This window comes from Cetorhinus maximus, chromosome 30 (genome assembly GCF_964194155.1).
Source record: "Cetorhinus maximus chromosome 30, sCetMax3.hap1.1, whole genome shotgun sequence".
NCBI classification, from domain to species: domain Eukaryota; kingdom Metazoa; phylum Chordata; class Chondrichthyes; order Lamniformes; family Cetorhinidae; genus Cetorhinus; species Cetorhinus maximus.
This window is the reverse complement of record NC_135908.1, coordinates 5,217,673-5,236,885: the sequence shown is the minus strand read 5'-3', so window position 1 is coordinate 5,236,885 and position 19,213 is coordinate 5,217,673. Positions and strand designations below refer to the sequence as shown.

Here is a 19,213-nt window from a genome sequence, read left to right as displayed (position 1 = left end):
ATGCGCGTGAGACACTGGCAGACTGCCAGTAACTGAAGAACCCTACTCCAGAGCCAGTTTCTTAGAGGGCCAGGGAGGATGGGCAAAAAATTAGTAAAATTCCAAGAACCGTTTTGTGCCACAACAGGCGTTAACGAATGACTCATGGACCTTTTCTTTGAAAGTCGCATCAATGTATTCATATTCTGTAGCCATCAGAAGTTGAGGTGTACTTGTTCTCTTTTAGAACTCAGCATGGTATCTGCCTTTGAAGGAAAGGAGGATGAGGACTGACAATGGGCTTATTACCTGTACAGATGTTAGCTGGATTGCTTCACCTTGATTTAAATACGCAGTAGTATTAAACAAAACTTGAGAGTTTCACTTTCAAATTTGATGCACACTCTTCTCTCAGCCCTAATTAACCCAAAATTTAGAACAAAATTATATTGGCACTGTTAAATTGGATGATGCAAATGTATATTTCATTTGTTCCCACCAAATTTATCCAAAAGCAAAATACTGCAGATGCTGGAAATCTGAAATATAAGACAGAAAATACTGGAAATACTCAACAGGTCAAGCATTTCTGGCAATGCCAGTTGATGTTTCAAGTTGATGAGCCTTCATAATGTTGTTCCAAACCTTCCCCATTCTTTGTTGTTTATAAAAGTAACAGTTAACATAGCGGTAAAACTGATATCAAGTGGACTACCTCACCTCAGCACTTCACCCTGCACTTAGTGGGAGACCTGTAATGTTTGTATTTAAATTCAGTGAGTTATGGAAGAATGTAACAGGAATAACCTACTAATGCAAAATTCTCCCAATAAGCTAGTTACTAGCTCCCAGTGTACTCAAGTGTCAATCTTCTTTCTCCTGCAAAGCCTTCTGTTTTTACTTAGATGATTGGCACAGCTGAGCTTCCTCTTAATGCTCTGCAAAGGCAGTGGGTCGATAGGTTCTAAGGATGCTTAAGAATCCAACATTCCTCATCAATCAAGTTAAACTCTGACTAGAGATTTCTCCTTCCAAAATGAATTATAGCTCAAGGTGCGTTATGTTTCAGGGGGTGGAGATACCCTTCCACTACCTCACCCATCATTTAATGTATAAGTATGCACAGTAGCCATCAGCAGGGGAATTGATGACTGGCGACCCTACCTTGAGATTCACATTTAAGCACTAGCAGCAGGAATTATGTGATGTACACAGCAGGAATTACCTTTTTTCATCTATTGCCTTAAGTCGGGGGGGTCTTAAGCCAATTCTTGCAACCCCCACACCAGCCATCAGCATTGCTATGTTGATAAAGATTAGCTCTCCCACCCCTCTTCTGCCATATTGGTTAAGCTGAGCTAACAGCAAACGCCAAGGGGTGGATTGTGGACCTTTCTAGCTTCTATGTCTCACTGCTGTAGCATGTGGTGCAATTACCTACTAAGCATGGTAATTGTTTGGCCTTTAGCGCTGGGATAATTCCTTCAATCCTTTGAGAATTGACATCCCAGCTATCCATTTTACTTGCTGCTTTTGCTTACTCACGATTGATCACCTAATTCATTGAGGATCCACATAGTTCCTACCTTCCTTCAACAGGAAGCTCAGTGGATGTACATCTAGTGCTATCCAAGCTTAAGAGAGCTGCTTGTCATCACTGGCAATAATGGCAACCTTGATCATCTGAACCTTGTTGTTCTGGCCCATTTTGCACACATGAGTTTTTGTGTGATTGTGTCCTTTTCACTTTCAAAGCTGCCTTTAGCATGGTCAGTGAATTTCATGCTTTGGTGACTGACCCATTCTGTTGCATTTTAGCACTTGGAATAGAATATTCCCAGGACTTCCTCTAACATTTCTATTTAAAGTTATTCCTGAGTTTCACTTATCTCAGAAGATGGGAATGCTGAAACCGTACCTGCTGCTGCACACATTCTCTCCGGAGAAAGCTTAATTGGTTGACTTTTGTGAAGGCAAGCCTATCCAGGCAGAGTGGAGGATGCTTGACATCTTATTAATGAATGAAGGTTGTCCTGCACTCACTAATTTTCAATGAGCTAACATATAATTTATTAATGGTTTTAAAGGGAGATTGACGAATGTTTTAGTTTAGCCATTAAAATGTTTACTTTCAGTTTGCAAGGAATGTACTTTCTAATTGGCTAATTTTGAGCATGAAGTAATTTTGTTGGATTTCAAATTGCTTGATACAACACTGGGAGTAAACTGCTTTCAGAGAACTGGGAAGCAGACTCACTACCACAAAAAAGCAATTGCAATAGTCCTACATTCAGCGCATGAAAATTGGATGATGATGTTGAACTGGAAAGATTTGTTGCAGTGCTGTGTACTGCATTGTTGGCTGCCTGCCCTCCCAATCTCAGGCAAATGCTATAGCACTGCTGAGAAATTGTAGTTATTTTTTACTGGTGTACTCTTGAGCTTAGGGGACTTGTAAAAGAGGAAGTGTAGGGGCCTTCCCATCAGGAAGGAAAAGTTCAGTGAATTACCCAAGGTAGCTCCTGCGTACTTCCTAATGAGTGGCTTACAGGTTGGCAGAGGCTTCAATGCAATTTGTGAATGGTGTATTGAGCGTGTGAAAGTCTGGCAAAAGGAAAGAGAAAATTAACCCATTTTTTAATAACATGAAAGCTTGTAAAAGTGATTTATTCATGTTAACTAAATTGACACTCTTCATTTCTGTCACGCAGGCTCTACTGTGTTGTGAATTACATAAAATTAATAGCACAGAAACAGGGCATATGGCCCAACTGGTCCTTAGTGGTATTTATGCTCCACGCAAGTCTCCTCCCTCCCATCCCCCTCCGCTTCACCTAACCCGATCAGCACGTCCTTCCATTCATTTTTCCCCTTGTGTTTATCTAGCTTCTGGTTAGTAAAGTTACAATAAGTGGTTTTTTGTGAAGTCTCTTTGCTGGAAGTGGAAATGTTAGCTCATTGTAGACTCCCCCTGGAAAACAAGTGGATTACCCCCTCCCTGGGGAAAAACATCTTCCCCCTCTCTCAATCAATCCGTCAATACTATTCACTCCATGTCGTGACAAGTTCTTCTTTAATAGCTAAAAGCAAAAAACTGCGGATGCTGGAAATCCAAAACAAAAATAAAAATACCTGGAAAAACTCAGCAGGTCTGACAGGTTGCTGAGTTTTTCCCGGTATTTTTATTTTTCTTCTTTAATAGCTCTTTTTATCCTTGTTTGATTGAAATGGCACTAAAATATTGTTGTACCCGTTGTGTGGTTATTTAAACAGACCAGCAGGAGTAGTTATTAAAGAACAAGCAAATGGACTGGAAATGGAAGCCAAAGGGGAAACATGTTTACAAAGTGAACATATGATCATCTATTATATGAAATAAAAATAGGAACATTAGAAGTTACTCGAGACAGAGTAGCCATTTAAATGAAATGTTGAAATGGACATGCTTGTTGGAAAAAAATCTTGCATTTATATAGCACCTTTCACATTCTCAGGCCATCCAAAGCACCTCAAACAAAGCAATCACTTATTGAAGTGTAAATGCTATTACATAGGGAAAGAAAATATCCAATTTTGTGTATAAACATTGCCAGAAACAACAATAACCAGTTTGTTTGTTTTTGGTGATATTGGTTAAGAGGGAGTGATGACCACGACATTGTGAGAACCCCTTGCTCTACTTCATAGTGTCATGGAATCTTTTACTTTCTTTTGAGCAAACAATCAAGGCTCTGTTTTAATACCTTATCGGAGCAATGTCAACTCTCAACATTGCAGCACTCCCTCATCGCTGCACTTGACTATCAGCCTAAACCCCGTGCTCAGCTCACAGAGTGGGGTTTGAATCCACCGTCTTCTAACTGAGATACACGAGTGTTGTCAACTGAATAAAGTTAATATCTAAGTGAGGGGTTATCCCAGTGACCTGGTCGACATTCATCCCTCAGCCGTCGTCACTAAAACGCTATTAACTGGCCATTTGTCACACCCTGTTTGTGGAGCCATGCTGTGTGCAAATTCGCTGCTGCTTAACAACAGTGACTATTTAAAATGAATTAATTAGTTATGAAATTTTATTGTGTAAATGCAAATTATTTTTAGTAAGGGAATTTTCTTCTGCAAAAGGAATAAAAGAATTGTGGAGCATGTTAACAGGGAAGGTCAATATATACATTTAGTATAAATGGTATCTGGAGCAAAAAGGCATTGAGCTAGCTATATAATCAGGTGGGTTTGCCCGATGAAAAATTGATGGGCTTGTTTGACCTGTGGCTGTTGTCTGATTATGTAAGCCTTGTTTTTCACTTCCCTATTTTGTGCTGCCCTAATAACTGGCAAATCCAAGGTAAGAAGGTTAGCCTGTAATTTGTAGATAACAAACCTTGTTTTTTTGTATTTCTTGTATTCAAAATTGTCTGAGTTGGTTTCATAGTCTGTCTTTTTGTGTATGTTAGACATAATTCAGATATTAGATTAACTCCTGCAGCACTCAGCTTTGAGAGAATTCACCCCAGTGTGCAGTCAAACAGAGGGATTTAAAACAAACTAATTGGTTGTAAACCATCCTCTTACTGCAGCCATAATAATTAACTGTTTGATCTGGGATGTTTATGGGCAACTCTTGAACTGTCTCAACTTCTCAGACCAAAGCCTATCCTGAAATCCACCTTTATTCTTTTGGAGCAGTGAAAGCAGCCGAGCTTGTGACTTTTTAATATCCTTTAATATTCAGCGTTTGTTGTCCTGTTGTGGGAATGATTTCCAACTCTACCACCAAGTTTCCAGTGTCACACCATTGGAAGCAGTAAGATTTGTTTTAGGCTACAAACCGATTGAAACCAGTGCAACTCTGGTTATTTTTGTAACCAGAAATAGCGGTCATTCCCATCAGAAGTGAGACTTGACAGATCTGGTGTGCATTTATCTGTTTTAATCATTTATTGAATAGTTTATTACCTTGACTTGTCTCATTTTTTCCTAACAGTGTATGCACTTGTGTCTGAGGCTGTTTGCTTTTAACAGCTAATGAATGCAGCATTGCTATAGGACAGTGTTAATTTCTGGCCTCTTTAGTTGTGGATCCATTGAATTCAATGGGTTCTACAAGTTTGCAGTCGATCAGTTTGGAGAAAATTCTAAGAAAGGACTCTTTAAAAAGCACAGAGGATATGATGAATGACCAGTTAATCCAGTTTGGATGTGTTGGCTGAGGGTTGAATGTTGGTTAGGATAAATAGGTTATTTTTCTTTCCATAGCAGATCATTTATTGCACACCAAATCTTACTGCTGTTTTTAAAAGATGGTGCATGTTTCTTTAATGAGCTGCCCCTAACCAGTCTATCTACTTTAATGTAGTTCAAGATATATTAAGGTGCACTAAAGCCCCATTTATATGACAGGGTTGTCTTTGTTAGCATGCTTTTAAAGGGAACTCAGTGTAAATGCTGTTGAAAGCACCAAATTCCCCTCAAACACCAAGTTTCAGTGACTGTGCTGTTGTTAGCAAAGCTAAGTGGTGGAATTTGGCATTTAGGTCTGGTCTTTTATGGGTGGTTTCTCCATGCTGCTGGCTACCTCGGGTGCTCCCTGGCTTTGCAGGAGCCCACTCACACTGGCAAAATTGAAAGTTTCTGCTCAAATTAAGAGCGGAATCACCAACAACAAGCTTCTTGTTTCAAAGCTGTGTTTTGTAGTTTTCAAGTGAGGGCGCATGTGCAACTCTTCGTTTGCTCAGTTTGCCTGTTGTTGACGTAGGTGTGCACAGTGTAAAATGTTTTTTTGAATTGCTGAAGCGCTTCTCTTCAGATCAGAAGTTCTTTGCTTTTCATTTGGATGCTGTTTTCAGATGCAGCAAATGTCGTCCCTGGGCTGGCATTTGTAGTAAGGTCAAAAGATGATGTCTAAACCTTGGAGGTGCTTTGGGGGGGCGGTAGAGGAGCAAAGGAAAAGAGCAAAGTAGAAACAAAATCTGGTTGATAGACAAGTTCATTTTATCAAGTGTTTGTTGTCATCATGTTATAACACACAGTTTCACAAAAAGTTCTGCCAAGAAATGTCCAGTTGCTGATTAGAAACAAAAGCTATTGAGTGTGTGCCACTGGTCCAGATGTTACATGTGTTGTATGAAACTTCGTAAGGCATAGACCTTTCTCTGTTACACTTAAAGTTGTCTTTTCAAAATACTCAAAATGTTGCGATGCTTGCCAGATTTTTTTATTATTGGTTAACTACAGAGGAGGACTGTGCAATATCTTTAGTTAACCATGTTTGAATGGCTATTAATACTATGCAATGCCAACCCTCCCTTCTCTCTCCTTAATTTTTGTCTTTTTTTCTGTCCCCTCATTCTCTCTTGTGTTTTCTCTCTCTCTCTCTGTGTCTTAAATTGCTTTCTCTCGCTCTCTTGTGCTCTCTCTCTCTCTCACTCACTCACACACACATGCGCTCTCTCTCTCTCTCTCTCTGTGTTAGGTGATTGCAACCGTGCACACTTTTGACATGTTTACGTACTCTGACCAGTTCCTTTATATAACCGCTGCTGGTCAGGTGGCAGAGGGGTGGTAATATACATGGCTCAGTTGTGTTAAATACATAAAAACAAAAATACCTGGAAAAACTCAGCAGGTCTGGCAGCATCTTTGGAGAGGAGCACAGTTAACGTTTTGAGTCCGAATGACCCTTCAACAGAACAGACAATACATATCTGGGTCACCGGGCAGTTCATTAATTGAATCGGGATTTCCATAAGCCTTTTCTAAAAGCAATTTCTGGACTGTTTGTGCTTTGATTTTCATCCTAAGCAATTAAATAATCTTAGTTATAGAGACCTTAGTGGTAAAGTTGAGTTGTAGTAACTTGCTTTCATAACTGTAAAGGAATGCTTTTATGCATTCACAAATATCTCCTTAAATCAAACAAATAAGGATGTTTGCAGAATTGCAACAGCATCTTCTGTCCTGGACGGCCAATGCTCTAAAAGAATCTAGAAACAATGAATTTCTACAAAGATCCACTCATTTTTCAGAATAAGGATATCTTGTCATTCAAGTTGATTTTTTGGCAGTTCAATATTTTGCTGGCCTCCTGTTTCTTTTCAAGTAAGTGCGTTATTGTTATAGTCCAGTAAGCTGGTACTAAAGAAGACGCCGGTGGGAATAAGGATGTTGCTACAGGTACCGATCTGAGACTGCTACCTGTAGCTTCCATAGCCAGCAGACTTGAATTAGATTGTCAGCTAAAACAGTGTGCTCTGCAGGTACTTGTCTGTGGTATAACAACATTCTTCGTGGTTAAATTCTCCGAAAATTTGAAGTATCGTTTTGAAATTACGGTTTTTCTGTCCGAGCAGTACAAATAAAAATACCCCCCCCCAGCCCTCAACCCTCCATCATTGGGACTGATTGGACTTTGTGAGGGACAGGATACAGATATTAGATAATGCACTCATACTACCTCACCCATTGAAGTAGCTGCATAATTGCTTTTACTTACCCCAAATTTAGTGGGAATAAAGTCTTTTTTAACTTTACCATAACTCTGCAGGCAGTTTGTTGTGCCAAACTCATGCCATAAATAGTAACTGTATGGGTGTCAGAGATGCTGAAACTCAATCCTAATGAACATCAAACTGATTATTCCCCATCTGCTGCCTGTGCCTGAGGGGCTGGCAAATACCACCCAATAGCTCACAGGGACAGAATTACAATCTATAAGTGGAAACCAGTACAAAGCCAGCCCAGCTAACAGAGCCACTAATACATAGCGGCCCACTGAAGATTAACAGCTGTTTTCCCTTTAATTGGATTGTGTAATAGTTACTTTAGCTAATAATTGGATATGATTCCCTGACTATATAATTCAGGTTGAGGGTGTTATTTTTGCTGGCCTGTAGTTTAGATGTGTTATTGAAGCAAAGCCTGTAATCCCTTTAAGTAAGCTGTTAGAATGGTGTAGTGGGAGGGGATCTCAAGTTGTTGTGAACACACTCTTACAGCCTGCTTCCCTAATAATAATAGGTAGATTGGCATTTTTGGAAAGATGGAGTGGTAGAACCTCATTATTACAGTCTTTCTGCTTGGCAGCTGTGTTTGTTTTGATTTTGCTCCTTTGAGATTTTTTTGCTGCAAGAGATACCAGCAAATAAATATAGAAAGCAGGTCTGAGGAAGTGACAACTCCATTTTCGTGAATAAAAAACCCTAATGATTGTCTATTTTATTCCAGATTGGGATTGTTCCTTTCTTCATAACTTTAAAATATTTAGTTAATTATTCTTGCTCAAAATCCTCTGTCGTGCTGAAGAGCAGCAACTTCTTGCTGGACCCTGGTTCCAGGGCCCTTTTCTCTCCCTCTCACTTCTCTCTCTCTCTCTCTCTCTCCCCCTCCCCCTCCCCTTTGCTCCTTCACTCCTTCCTCCCTCTTCCCATGTGTTTCACTTAAGAGAATCTCACTCCCTCCTCTTAATCCTTCTCCAGCAGTATCTGTCCCTCTCCAGCAGCAACTGTCACTCTCTATTTCAAGAACATTCCCAGAGATTTCTCTCATTGAAGACAGACTTCTCGCCTCATACATCACAGGCTTGTTGTTGTTATTTTACAACTGGACCACCATTTGAAACTTGACTGATGAAGCCCACCATTTTTTTATTCCCTCAAACTCTTTTGTCTGTCAATACTGGTACTGCTAAATCTTGCTGATCTGTCATCTCCTTCACCTCTGCTAATTTCATTATGTTTCTCTATGCCCATATATTTATTGCTAGATATCCTCAGTATTTTCAGTTCTCTTTCATGGTATGGCCCTGAATAAGTTGCAGCCTCCTCCAGTTGGCCTCCACCACAACCTCTGCCCACTTACCTCTGACTTCACCCCTACCCCTGCTGTCAAGTCTCATTCTCAACCTGAATGATTGTCGGCCCACTTCAACAGAAACCTGCTACCATTGAAACTTTGCCACCAAAAAGAACGAGAGGAGAAGCGTCATGGCTACATCAACACTCCCAAGTTCCTCTTCAACTCTCAAGTCATCCTGATCGTAGCTGGGTCAATATCTTGGAATTTCTTAACACTTTTGTGTGGGCTACCTCCGTTCACCATCACCACAAGTAACTGTTTGAATATCATACAGATCCTGAGAGCAAATAATTTTCATAAACCTTTGTGAGCTTTAAGCTCCTTATCCAGTCAATCATCAAGATTTCATGCTGCCACCTCTGTAACATTGCCTGTCTCTGACCCTGCCTTAGATCCTTGCTAATGAAACCTTTATCCTCACCTTTGTCATTTTCAGATTTAACTACTACTTGCTGGCCTTACATCCTCCATAAACTCTGAAATTCTGTCCAATGTATTCAATCCCGCATTTAGCCTTGTTCTACCCATCAGCGACTTCCTCTAGCTTTTCATAACAGACACATTAGGCTCAAAACCCTTGCCCTTGTTCAGAAAGGAAATTTCTACTAGTTCTACAATCTGCATATTTACACTCAGAAGTGAGATTTTCACGCAGTATGGGATGGCAGGAGAATTAATACCAGACATTAATCTCATCTCATTTTTTGATTACAGAGGAAAAAAAGTCTTAATATGTGGTTTCATGGTTTATTGTTATTCTACACCACAGCATCCATTATTCTATCATATATTTCCTCAAACCCTGTTCATAAAAACAATTGTTCACACCTCTCTCCCCTCGCTATGAAAAAAAAATGTGTTTTTGCCCAATATAAGACTTACTACTGTGGTACTGGTAGGTTGGTTGAAAGGGTGATAATACTCATGAAAGACAGTTCAATTTTCCAAGCTAGAGTTCAGGCAAAAAAATGTGAACTCTCTTTCATGCGAGTACAGCTATGACTAACAAATCAAAACAAAATGCTCTATTGAGTGACATCCATTTTCTTGTATAATTTAATGTCAGTTATATTGCAGTGTTTTGTTGCAGGACATTTTTATTCAAATGCTGTAGTATAACCTGTTCCAGTGAGCAGTATAAGAACACCTGAAGAGAAAGACCATAAGACATAGGAGCAGAAATTAGGCCATTCGGCCCATCGAGTCTGCTCCGCCATTCAATCATGGCTGATAAGTTTCTCAACCCCATTCTCCCACCTTCGCCCCGTAACCTTTGATCCCCTTACCAATCAAGAACCTATCTATCTCGCTCTTAAATACACTCAATGACCTGGCCTCCACAGCCTTCTGTGGCAATGAATTCCATAGATTCACCACTCTCTGGCTAAAGAAGTTTCTCCTCATCTCTGTTCTAAAAGGTCTTCCCTTTACTCTGAGGCTGTGCCCTCGAGTCCTAGTCTCTCCTACTAATGGAAACATCTTCTCCACGTCCACTCTATCCAGGCCTTTCAGTATTCTGTAAATTTCAATCAGATCCTCCCTCATCCTTCTAAACTCCATCGAGTATAGACCCAGAGTCCACAAATGTTCCTCATATGTTAAGCCTTTCATTCCTGGGATCATTCTCGTGAACCTCCTCTGGACCCTCTCCAGGGCCAGCACATCCTTCCTGAGATACAGGGCCCAAAATTGCTCACAATATTCTAAATGTGGTCTAACCAGAGCCTTATAAAGCCTCAGCAGCACATCCCTGCTTTTATATTCTAGTCCTGTTGAAATAAATGCCAACATTGCATTTGCCTTTCTAACTACCAACTCAACCTGCAAGTTAACCTTAAGAGAATCCTGGACTAGGACTCCCAAGTCCCTTTGCACTCCAGATTTCTGAATTCTCTCCCCATTTAGAAAATAGTCTATGCCTCTATTCTTCCTACCAAAGTGCATGATCTCACACTTCCCCACGTTGTATCCTATCTGCCACTTCTTTGCCCATTCTCCTAACCTGTCCAAATCCTTCTGCAGCCTCCCCGCCTCCTCAATACTACCTGTCCCTCCACCTATCTTTGTATCATCTGCAAACTTAGCCAGGATACCCTCAGTTCCTTCATCTAGATCATTAATGTATAAAGTGAAAAGTTGTAGTCCCAACACTGACCCCTGCGGAACTCCACTAGTCACCGGCCTCCATCCTGAGAAGGACCCCCTTATCCCCACTCTCTGCCTCCTGCCAGACAGCCAATCTTCTGTCCAAGCCTAGTACCTTGCCTCTAACACCATGGACTCTTATCTTACTGAGCAGCCTCCTGTGCAGCACCTTGTCAAAGGCCTTCTGGAAGTCCAAGTAGATAACATCCATTGGCTCTCCTTTGTCTAAACTACTTGTTACCTCCTCAAAGAATTCTAACAGATTTGTCAGGCATGACCTCCCTTTGATGAAGCCATGCTGACTTTGCCCTATTTTACCATGCACTTCCAAGTATTCTGAATTCTCATCCTTAATAATGGACTCTAAAATTTTACCAACGACGGAGGCTAATCGGCCTGTAATTTCCCGTCTTTTGCCTCATTCCCTTCTTAAACAGGGGGGTTATATTAGCGATTTTCCAGTCCTCTGGGACCCTCCCTGACTTCAGTGATTCCTGAAAGATCACCACTAATGCCTCCACTATCTCTTCAGCTATCTCCTTCAGAACTCAGGGGTGTAATCCATCTGGTCCAGGTGATTTATCCACCTTCAGACCTTTCAGTTTTCCTAGCACCTTCTCCTTGGTAATGGCCACCATACTCACCTCTGCCCCCCGACTCTCTTGAAGTTTGGGGATGTCACTCGTGTCTTCCTCCGTGAAGACTGACATAAAGTACCTATTCAGTTCCTCCGCCATTTCTTTGTTCCCCATTATTACTTCTCCAGCATCATTTTCCAGTGGCCCAATGTCCACTTTTGCCTCTCTCTTACCTTTTATATATCTAAAAAAAACTCTTGCAATCTTCGTTTATATTACTGGCTAGTTTACCCTCATATTTAATCTTCTCCCTCCTTATTTCTTTTTTAGTTGTCCTCTGTTGGTCTTTGTAGGCTTCCCAATCCCCTGGTTTCCCACTGCTCTTTGCCGCATTGTATGCTTTCTCTTTAGCTTTTATGCTGTCCCTGACTTCCGTTGTCAGCCATGGTTGCCTCGTCCTCCCTTTAGTATGCTTCTTCCTAGGGATGAATTTTTGCTGTGTCTTCCAAATTACTCCCAGAAACTCCTGCCATTGCTGTTCCACTGTCTTTCCTGCTAGGCTCATCTCCCAGTCAATTCTGGCCAGCTCCTCCCTCATGCCTCTGTAGTTGCCTTTATTCAACTATAATACCATTACATCTGATTCCAGCTTTTCCCTCTCAAATTGCAGGGTAAATTCTATCATATTATGGTCACTTCCTCCTAAGGGTTCCTTCAGCTTAAGCTCCCTTATCAAATCTGCCTCATTACACATCACTAAATCTAGAATTGCCTGTTCCCTAGTGGGCTCCACCACAAGCTGCTCCAAAAAGCCATCTCGTAGACATTCCACAAATTCCTTTTCTTGGGATCCACTACCAACCTGATTTTCCCAGTCTACCTGCATATTGAAATCCCCCATGATCACTGTAACCTTGCCTTTCTTACACACTTTTTCTATCTCCTGGTGTATCTTGTGCCCCACATCCTGACTACTGTTCGGAGGCCTGTACATAACTCCCATTATGGTTTTTTTACCTTTGCGGTTCCTCAACTCTACCCACACAGATTCTACATCATCTGACCCTACATCATTTCTTGCTATCAATTTAATTTAATTTCTTACTAACAAAGCAACCCCACCCCCTCTGCCAACCTGCCTATCTTTTCGATAGGATGTATATCCTTGGATATTTAGCTCCCAGTCCTGATCCCCTTGCAGCCACGTCTCCGTAATGCCCACCACATCATACCTGCCAATTTCAATCTGCGCCACAAGCTCATTTACCTTATTTCGTATACTGCGTGCATTCAGATACAACACCTTCAGTCCTGTATTTCCCGTCCCCTTTCTCATTGTCATCCCTTTATCTGATGTGCTTGAAGTTAGATTCCTAGCCCTTTCCAAACACTCTGTCCTATTTTGTGTTCTGGAGACTTTAATAGCCTCTCCTAGGCGCTCCGTTCTTTTCAGTTTTTTCATAATTTTCCATGAAGTTGAATCCACCCCCCACACGCTAACCTGCTGCTTTGTTTCCCATTAGTCATACTTCTTGGAGTTTTACCCTTCCCTCCCCCCTCCCCCCCACTTTCTAGTTTAAAGTCCTGTTGACCACCCTATTTACCCTTTTCGCTAGAATATTGGTCCCAGATCGGTTCAGGTGGAGACCGTCCCAACGGTACAGATCCCTCCTGTTCCAATACTGATGCCAGTGCCCCATGAAATGGAACCCCTCTTTCCTGCACCACTCCTTTAGTCCTTTACTTCCCTTATTCTCGCTTCCCTATGCCAATTTGCACATGGCTCGGGTAGTAATCCGGAGATTATAACCCTTGAGGACCTGTTCTTTAATTTAGTTCCTAGTTCCTGATAATCCCCAAACTGCTCCTCTTTCCTAGTCTTACCTATGTTATTTGTCCCAACGTGGACCACAAGAAATGGATCCTCCCCCTCCCTCTCCAATATCCTTTCAAGCCGGTCAGAGATGTCCCTCACCCTGGCACCAGGCAGGCAACATACTATGCGGGACTCTCGATCCTGCTTACAAAGGAAGCTATCAATTCCCCTAATTATAGAATCCCCTACCACTACCACTTGTCTTTTTGCTCCCCCCTCTTGAATGGCCTCCTGTGCCACAGTGCCGTGGTCAGCTGGCTCATCCTCCCTACAGCCCTCTTCCTCATCCACACAGGGAGCAAGTACCTCGTACCTGTTGGACAAGGTCAAGAGCTGAGGCTCCTCTGTTCCTGAACACAGGACCCCTCTACCTGCCTCACTTGCAGTCACATCCTGCTGACCCTGACCACTGACCAGACTTGAGGTACTTAATCTACCGGGTGTGACCGCCTCCTGATACAAAGCGTCCAGGTAAATCTCCCCCTCCCTGATGTGCCGCAGCGTCCGGAGCTCAGACTCCAGCCCGTCAATTCTGAGCCGGAGTTCCTCCAGCAACCAACACTTGCTGCAGATGTGGTCACTGCGGTTTGCAATGGGATCTGCCAGCTCCCACATCATACAGCTACAGCACATTACCTGCCCAGCCTTCTCTACTTAGATAATTAATTTATTAAATAGCTTTGCAGTATTTTTTTTTTCAAATTTGGTGCAGATTTCCTACCAACCAATCAGGTCACAGCTTTCCTGTGATGTCACTTTTTCAGTTTTGGAAAAAAGTTTCAGAAAGCTTCATGGTGCTTTAGCTTCTCTTAGGCTATAATAGGGGAACTAATAAAGAGTTGAATGTTGACGAAGATTGTTCTTCTCATCAGGAGATGGCAGTATTGTAGAATCATAGAATGATATGGCACTGAAGGAGGCCATTCGGCCCATCAAACCTGTGCCAGCTCTTCAAGAGAGTTAGTAATTAGTCCCACTCCTGTGCTCTTTTCCCCGTGGTCCTGCAAATTTTCACCCTTCACGTATTTGTCCAATTCCTTTTTGAAAGTCGTTATTGAATGTACTTTTGCCAGTCTTTGAGGCAGTGCATTCCAGTGTATAATTTGAGTCTCTGAAGTTACATATTTCAAATATTAAATTAGTCTTTTTAAGATTCAGCAATTGCATGGATTTAATTGCATTCCTCTAATGTCTACTTTTATTTGTTGTTGAACTCTTTAAACATGATATACAAACCTTTTTCTAGATGAAAGCTGATTCTAGATAGGATAACCATTCTTGATTCGGCCAGCCTCCAATGGGTTCTGCTGTCTCTTGGAGTTACATATGATGCCAAACACAATAAAGAGACTGACGTAAAAATAAATTTGGACTGCAGCTGAGCATCAGGAATGAGCCCACCTGCGAAACCAAAATGAAAATGGCAGCTCTGCTCGAATAACAAAAGTGTTCCATCTGTTTTAACTTACAGAATATTTTTAAGGAGCCTCTATGATGGTTGCTCTCCTGCCATGTTTTCAAGTTTCAGTTTCACTCAATTAATCTCGTTCCAATCATTGAACAAGTTCCAATTCTGTGTACCGTGGATATACCATAGGATGCACACTTGTGGCTGCAGCTCCTCATATGTTGTGACCCCAACTTCATCTATCTCATTATTTAAGTGGCAGTGCATAGAGACCCAAACGCTTCGACACAAGGAGGAGTTCCAGTCGATACTCGTGCACCCCTTACTGGCTGGGTTACAAAGAAAATGCTGCAAACATGCAAAAAAAGAACTGTACTTGAGCAGTTTAAATAGTCTTCTGAGTCTGCAGAAGGAATTGCAACCTTTAAATCTTTTCCCTCCTGCCTGTCACTGTGTACAACTGATTTTTCAATTTCAGTGAGTGTCAGTTTGGCTCAATTCATTTAATTTAATTAGCTGTGTATCTTTTTCACCTCATATGATTTTTGTTCCGTGTGAATTGTTCTCTTTAGAGTTCAACATCTAGCTTTGCCGCTGAGTGGAACGAGAACAACTTGCATTTATATAATGCCTTTAACATAGTAAAATGTCTCAAGGCACTTTACAGGAGCGTCATCTATCAAAATTTGACCACCCTGAGGGGGAGACGTTAGAGCAGATGACTTGTTCAAATAGGCAGGTTTTAAGGAATGTCTTAAAGGAGGAAAGAGAGGTAGAGACAGACAGGTTTACGCAAAGAATTCCAGAGCTTACAGCCCCAGCAACTAAAGGCATAGCCGCCATTGATGGGGCAGTTAAAATTGGGGATGTACAGGAGCAGGAATCATGCATTGAGTTTATTTACTTTGTTGGTGTAAGTTCATTGAAAAGCCAAGCAACCTTAACCGCAAAGGCACCCACGATGTAAAGCTAAAGGTAAAAGGGAGAAAATGTAAATGTTTTAAAAATCAGATGTTTAGTGTCAAACTTAAACATATTTCATACATATTTAAACATATTTAAGTAAGGTAATAAGAATTGCTGTTCAGCTGTTTGAACAGAGTTGCTCTTCCAAAAGAGGAAATGAAAATAAGGTTCAGTCCACGCAGTATCAACAGCATTCCCAATGCCTCTTTCTCATGGCTAAAAACAGCAAGGTACGTTCACATGAAAAAACCTTCCGAGTCTTAGATCTATTAGTATAAAATTTAAGTTGCGAATGGTCCTAACCATATATTTCATGTTTAAATATTTTATATTTACGTATTCCGGCATGGACTGGTTGAGTAATTTCCCATCGAACTACTCAAAAAGCCAACTGTCCAATCTAAAAATAGGATTGGTGATTCCTCCATGTGCAGGCATTTTACCATTACTATTCAAGGGGAGATGTATTGTACCAGCAACTCACTGACACTTATTCATTCTTGCTGCTCCCATTTTCTGCCAACCTCCATCCAAGCTGTGTCCGGAAGTTGAGGCAATGATTCCCGTGGCAATTCCCACCATAAACTGGATCGCTGCTGCCTCTGGACCAAGATAAATTAGCCCTTGGGAAAACTGAACGAGTGTCATCAGCTGCCTTTTTATAACATAAAAGCATCTTAATCTGTTCCCAGTTTTTGAGGGGCCAAAAAATGAGCAGCTACGGATACAAGATTAAATGCAAGAGATTTAGAACAGTAGGCAAGAAAAACTGTATCACTCAGAACTGTGAGGCTGTGGGATTTCATTCCGGGGCTAGCAGTTGAGGCCGAAAGAATGTCAGAGATTCAAGATTAAATTGGATGGGTGGATGAAAGAATAAAGGTTGAAGGGATGTGAGAACAGGGTGCAAAAATATGATTGGAATTATGTACTTGTGTAGGGAGGCAGATGTGCATTAGTTGGGACGAATGGTCTATTTCAGTGTCTTAATCTCTGTGTATTTCTAGGTTTGATGCACCTGCCTTGCCTCACTTCTATCATAAAACTGTGCACACTTTGTCCGCCTGTATTCCCAGATGTGTGGCAGCTGGTGATCAGCCATCCCAAGAGGCCAAGAGCACCCAGAAGTGCAGCTGGCTGGGCAGAACTAGGCCTGCTGTTGTTGCCTTGTGGAGCTGGCTTGTTTGAGAATGATAGTCTGCAAGGGTCACTTTAGGTCTATTTTATGAATGAGCTATAAAAGTGCTAACAGCACAACTGAGTCTTTGGCGTGTCGTCCTCCTTTAATATGTATAACATGTGAAAGTGAAATATCTCATCCATTTTAATTCCAAATTGGTATTGGTATGAATGGTTATTGGTAATGAGCACCAGTAATGCAAATACGTTTCAATTGCATCTTACTTTTGAAAATGTTTTGTTTGGTTAGAAAGTATATAGAAAAAAATAAGGGGCTAGGATACTAGTATATAACTAACCTTAGTTAGTTTTACAGTGTTTATTCTTTTGTCTCCTCTTTGGGTGCAATTTCACAGGTGTCAGCAGCCCTCACTAAAATGAGTTGGTCTCGCTATTAGTCCATCAAAGGCATTATAGGTATTGAGACCCTGTCCTTGCTTGACTTCCATTCTCTAGAGTTTCTGGATAGCAATCAGGAGTGTGAGTCCTGACTGAATTGTTTTTTCCACTTTTCCTCCCTCCATTAATGTCAATCATAGCGCCCCAATTACTACCAGAGCTGACATCTGCTAACTCTTCACTGACCAGGAATTCAGATCAGGAACCTGGGATCTTGGACCTGTGTGACTAGTGCTATACCAAATGCTGTCTTTACTTAGGCCATTTATGATTGGATACCAGGATCCAAAGATGCCATTTGCACTCTTCTAAATGTACCATATGTCTCCAGCTTCAGTAGGATGCTTACACACTGTGCACACTATATGCAGCAGCATCAAAGTAATTTATCTGATGAATCCTGGATTATGGTAATAAATTATCACCAGCTTTAAAAACCAAGTATCTCTGAACATTGAGCTTTCTTTGTAATTGGTAACACCTAAGTGTTTTTTTTCCCCTCACACTACAGCCGCAACAACTATAACCAAGAGTGTTATACAAAGAACAATAAATAAACAAAGGATATAACACTTTTCACCTTGTAAAAAATTAAACCAAATGCCAAAAAGAATGTGGTGTTGATCTGAGGCTGAGGCACTGTTCCTGTTATTTAGTCATACTGTCTCTCCTCAAAGACAGATTATTCCTATTTCTGGATTCATAAAGAACAGAGATGTTGAGTAGAATATTTTTCAACAATAAACACAAAACCATAGAGACTCAGTCAACTGTGTCGCGCTAATTAGCTGTAAGGGGAAATGTCACATATCGGCCTAACCATATATATTATTTACTATACTCGTTGCTCTGATACATTATTTTAATTTTCTTCCTCCCTGAGTCTCTCCTTTAAACTAGTACCAATAATCACCGTGATAGACATGTATCTGCTTTGGATTTATGACACTTGGTACCAAGTTGAGACCAGTCCAAAACTATTTCATTTTTACCGCCGACAGAAAAATCTGTGCTAGAACTGCTTCCAGGTCATTGGATGAACATAATCCACTATGCTTTAAGCAACAGGTGACTTCATAACCACGTTTAATGCACAAATGTTTGGGTTTACCAAACACGTTCTGCATGCCAACACAAATCAAGTCGAAAGGACTATGGACTCCAAATGATAAATTGTGCTGTTCTTCTAACACAAAGGGTCAGCAAATTCAGCATTGCTAGTCAGGGGTCTTACTCTCCATTTTGAATAGCTCAACTCGTTTCTTATTTCAGCAGGGTTCTCAATGCCCCTGTAGACCATTGTCAAATAAAACACATGTAATTGGAGCTGGATACATGACTGTTTGGAGTTCCTGACTAATTTCTGTTCTCCTTTCTTGCAGAATAATGCAGATCAAATTGGATTCCAGGTTGGCGGAGGCCTAACTGCCCTTGAGCAGATCCTTCATGTTGTGAACACTGTTTCCAGCCCTAACATTACTCCTCGGATTCCACTCAAGTTAGTATTTTCTTCCAGACAATTTGCTTGCTTTTAAGAATGTGTAGTTCTACATTCCTTACTTTCTTATGGGTAGAACGGAACAGGCAGGTGGGGCATCTGCATGAATTGTTAAATGAAGACTGGAACTGGACATGGACACAAACATATCCCATCATGTCATCCACAGAAGAGCAGGGAGTTATCTTATTTTCCTGACCAATGTTCCTCAATCAACACCACCCAAAACAGATTAAATAGTTAATCACCCCATTTGTTCTTTGTGGGACTTGCTGTGTGCAAATTGGCTGCTAAATTTGCCTGAATAACGGCGTTTTCATTGAAAGCATAAT

At 41.1% G+C, this 19,213-nt stretch overlaps 1 protein-coding gene across 3 annotated transcripts in view; it reads left to right on the top strand.

Annotated features, from left to right (window-relative positions):
* scaper (S-phase cyclin A-associated protein in the ER) overlaps window positions 1–19,213 on the top strand; it is a 291,693-nt gene that overhangs the window by 167,445 nt on the left and 105,035 nt on the right. For all 3 annotated transcript variants that reach the window (XM_078532314.1, XM_078532315.1, XM_078532313.1), the window contains one exon: window positions 18,766–18,881. In XM_078532314.1, the coding sequence (XP_078388440.1) occupies window positions 18,766–18,881 (116 nt within the window). The remainder of the gene's footprint in view (window positions 1–18,765; window positions 18,882–19,213) is intronic.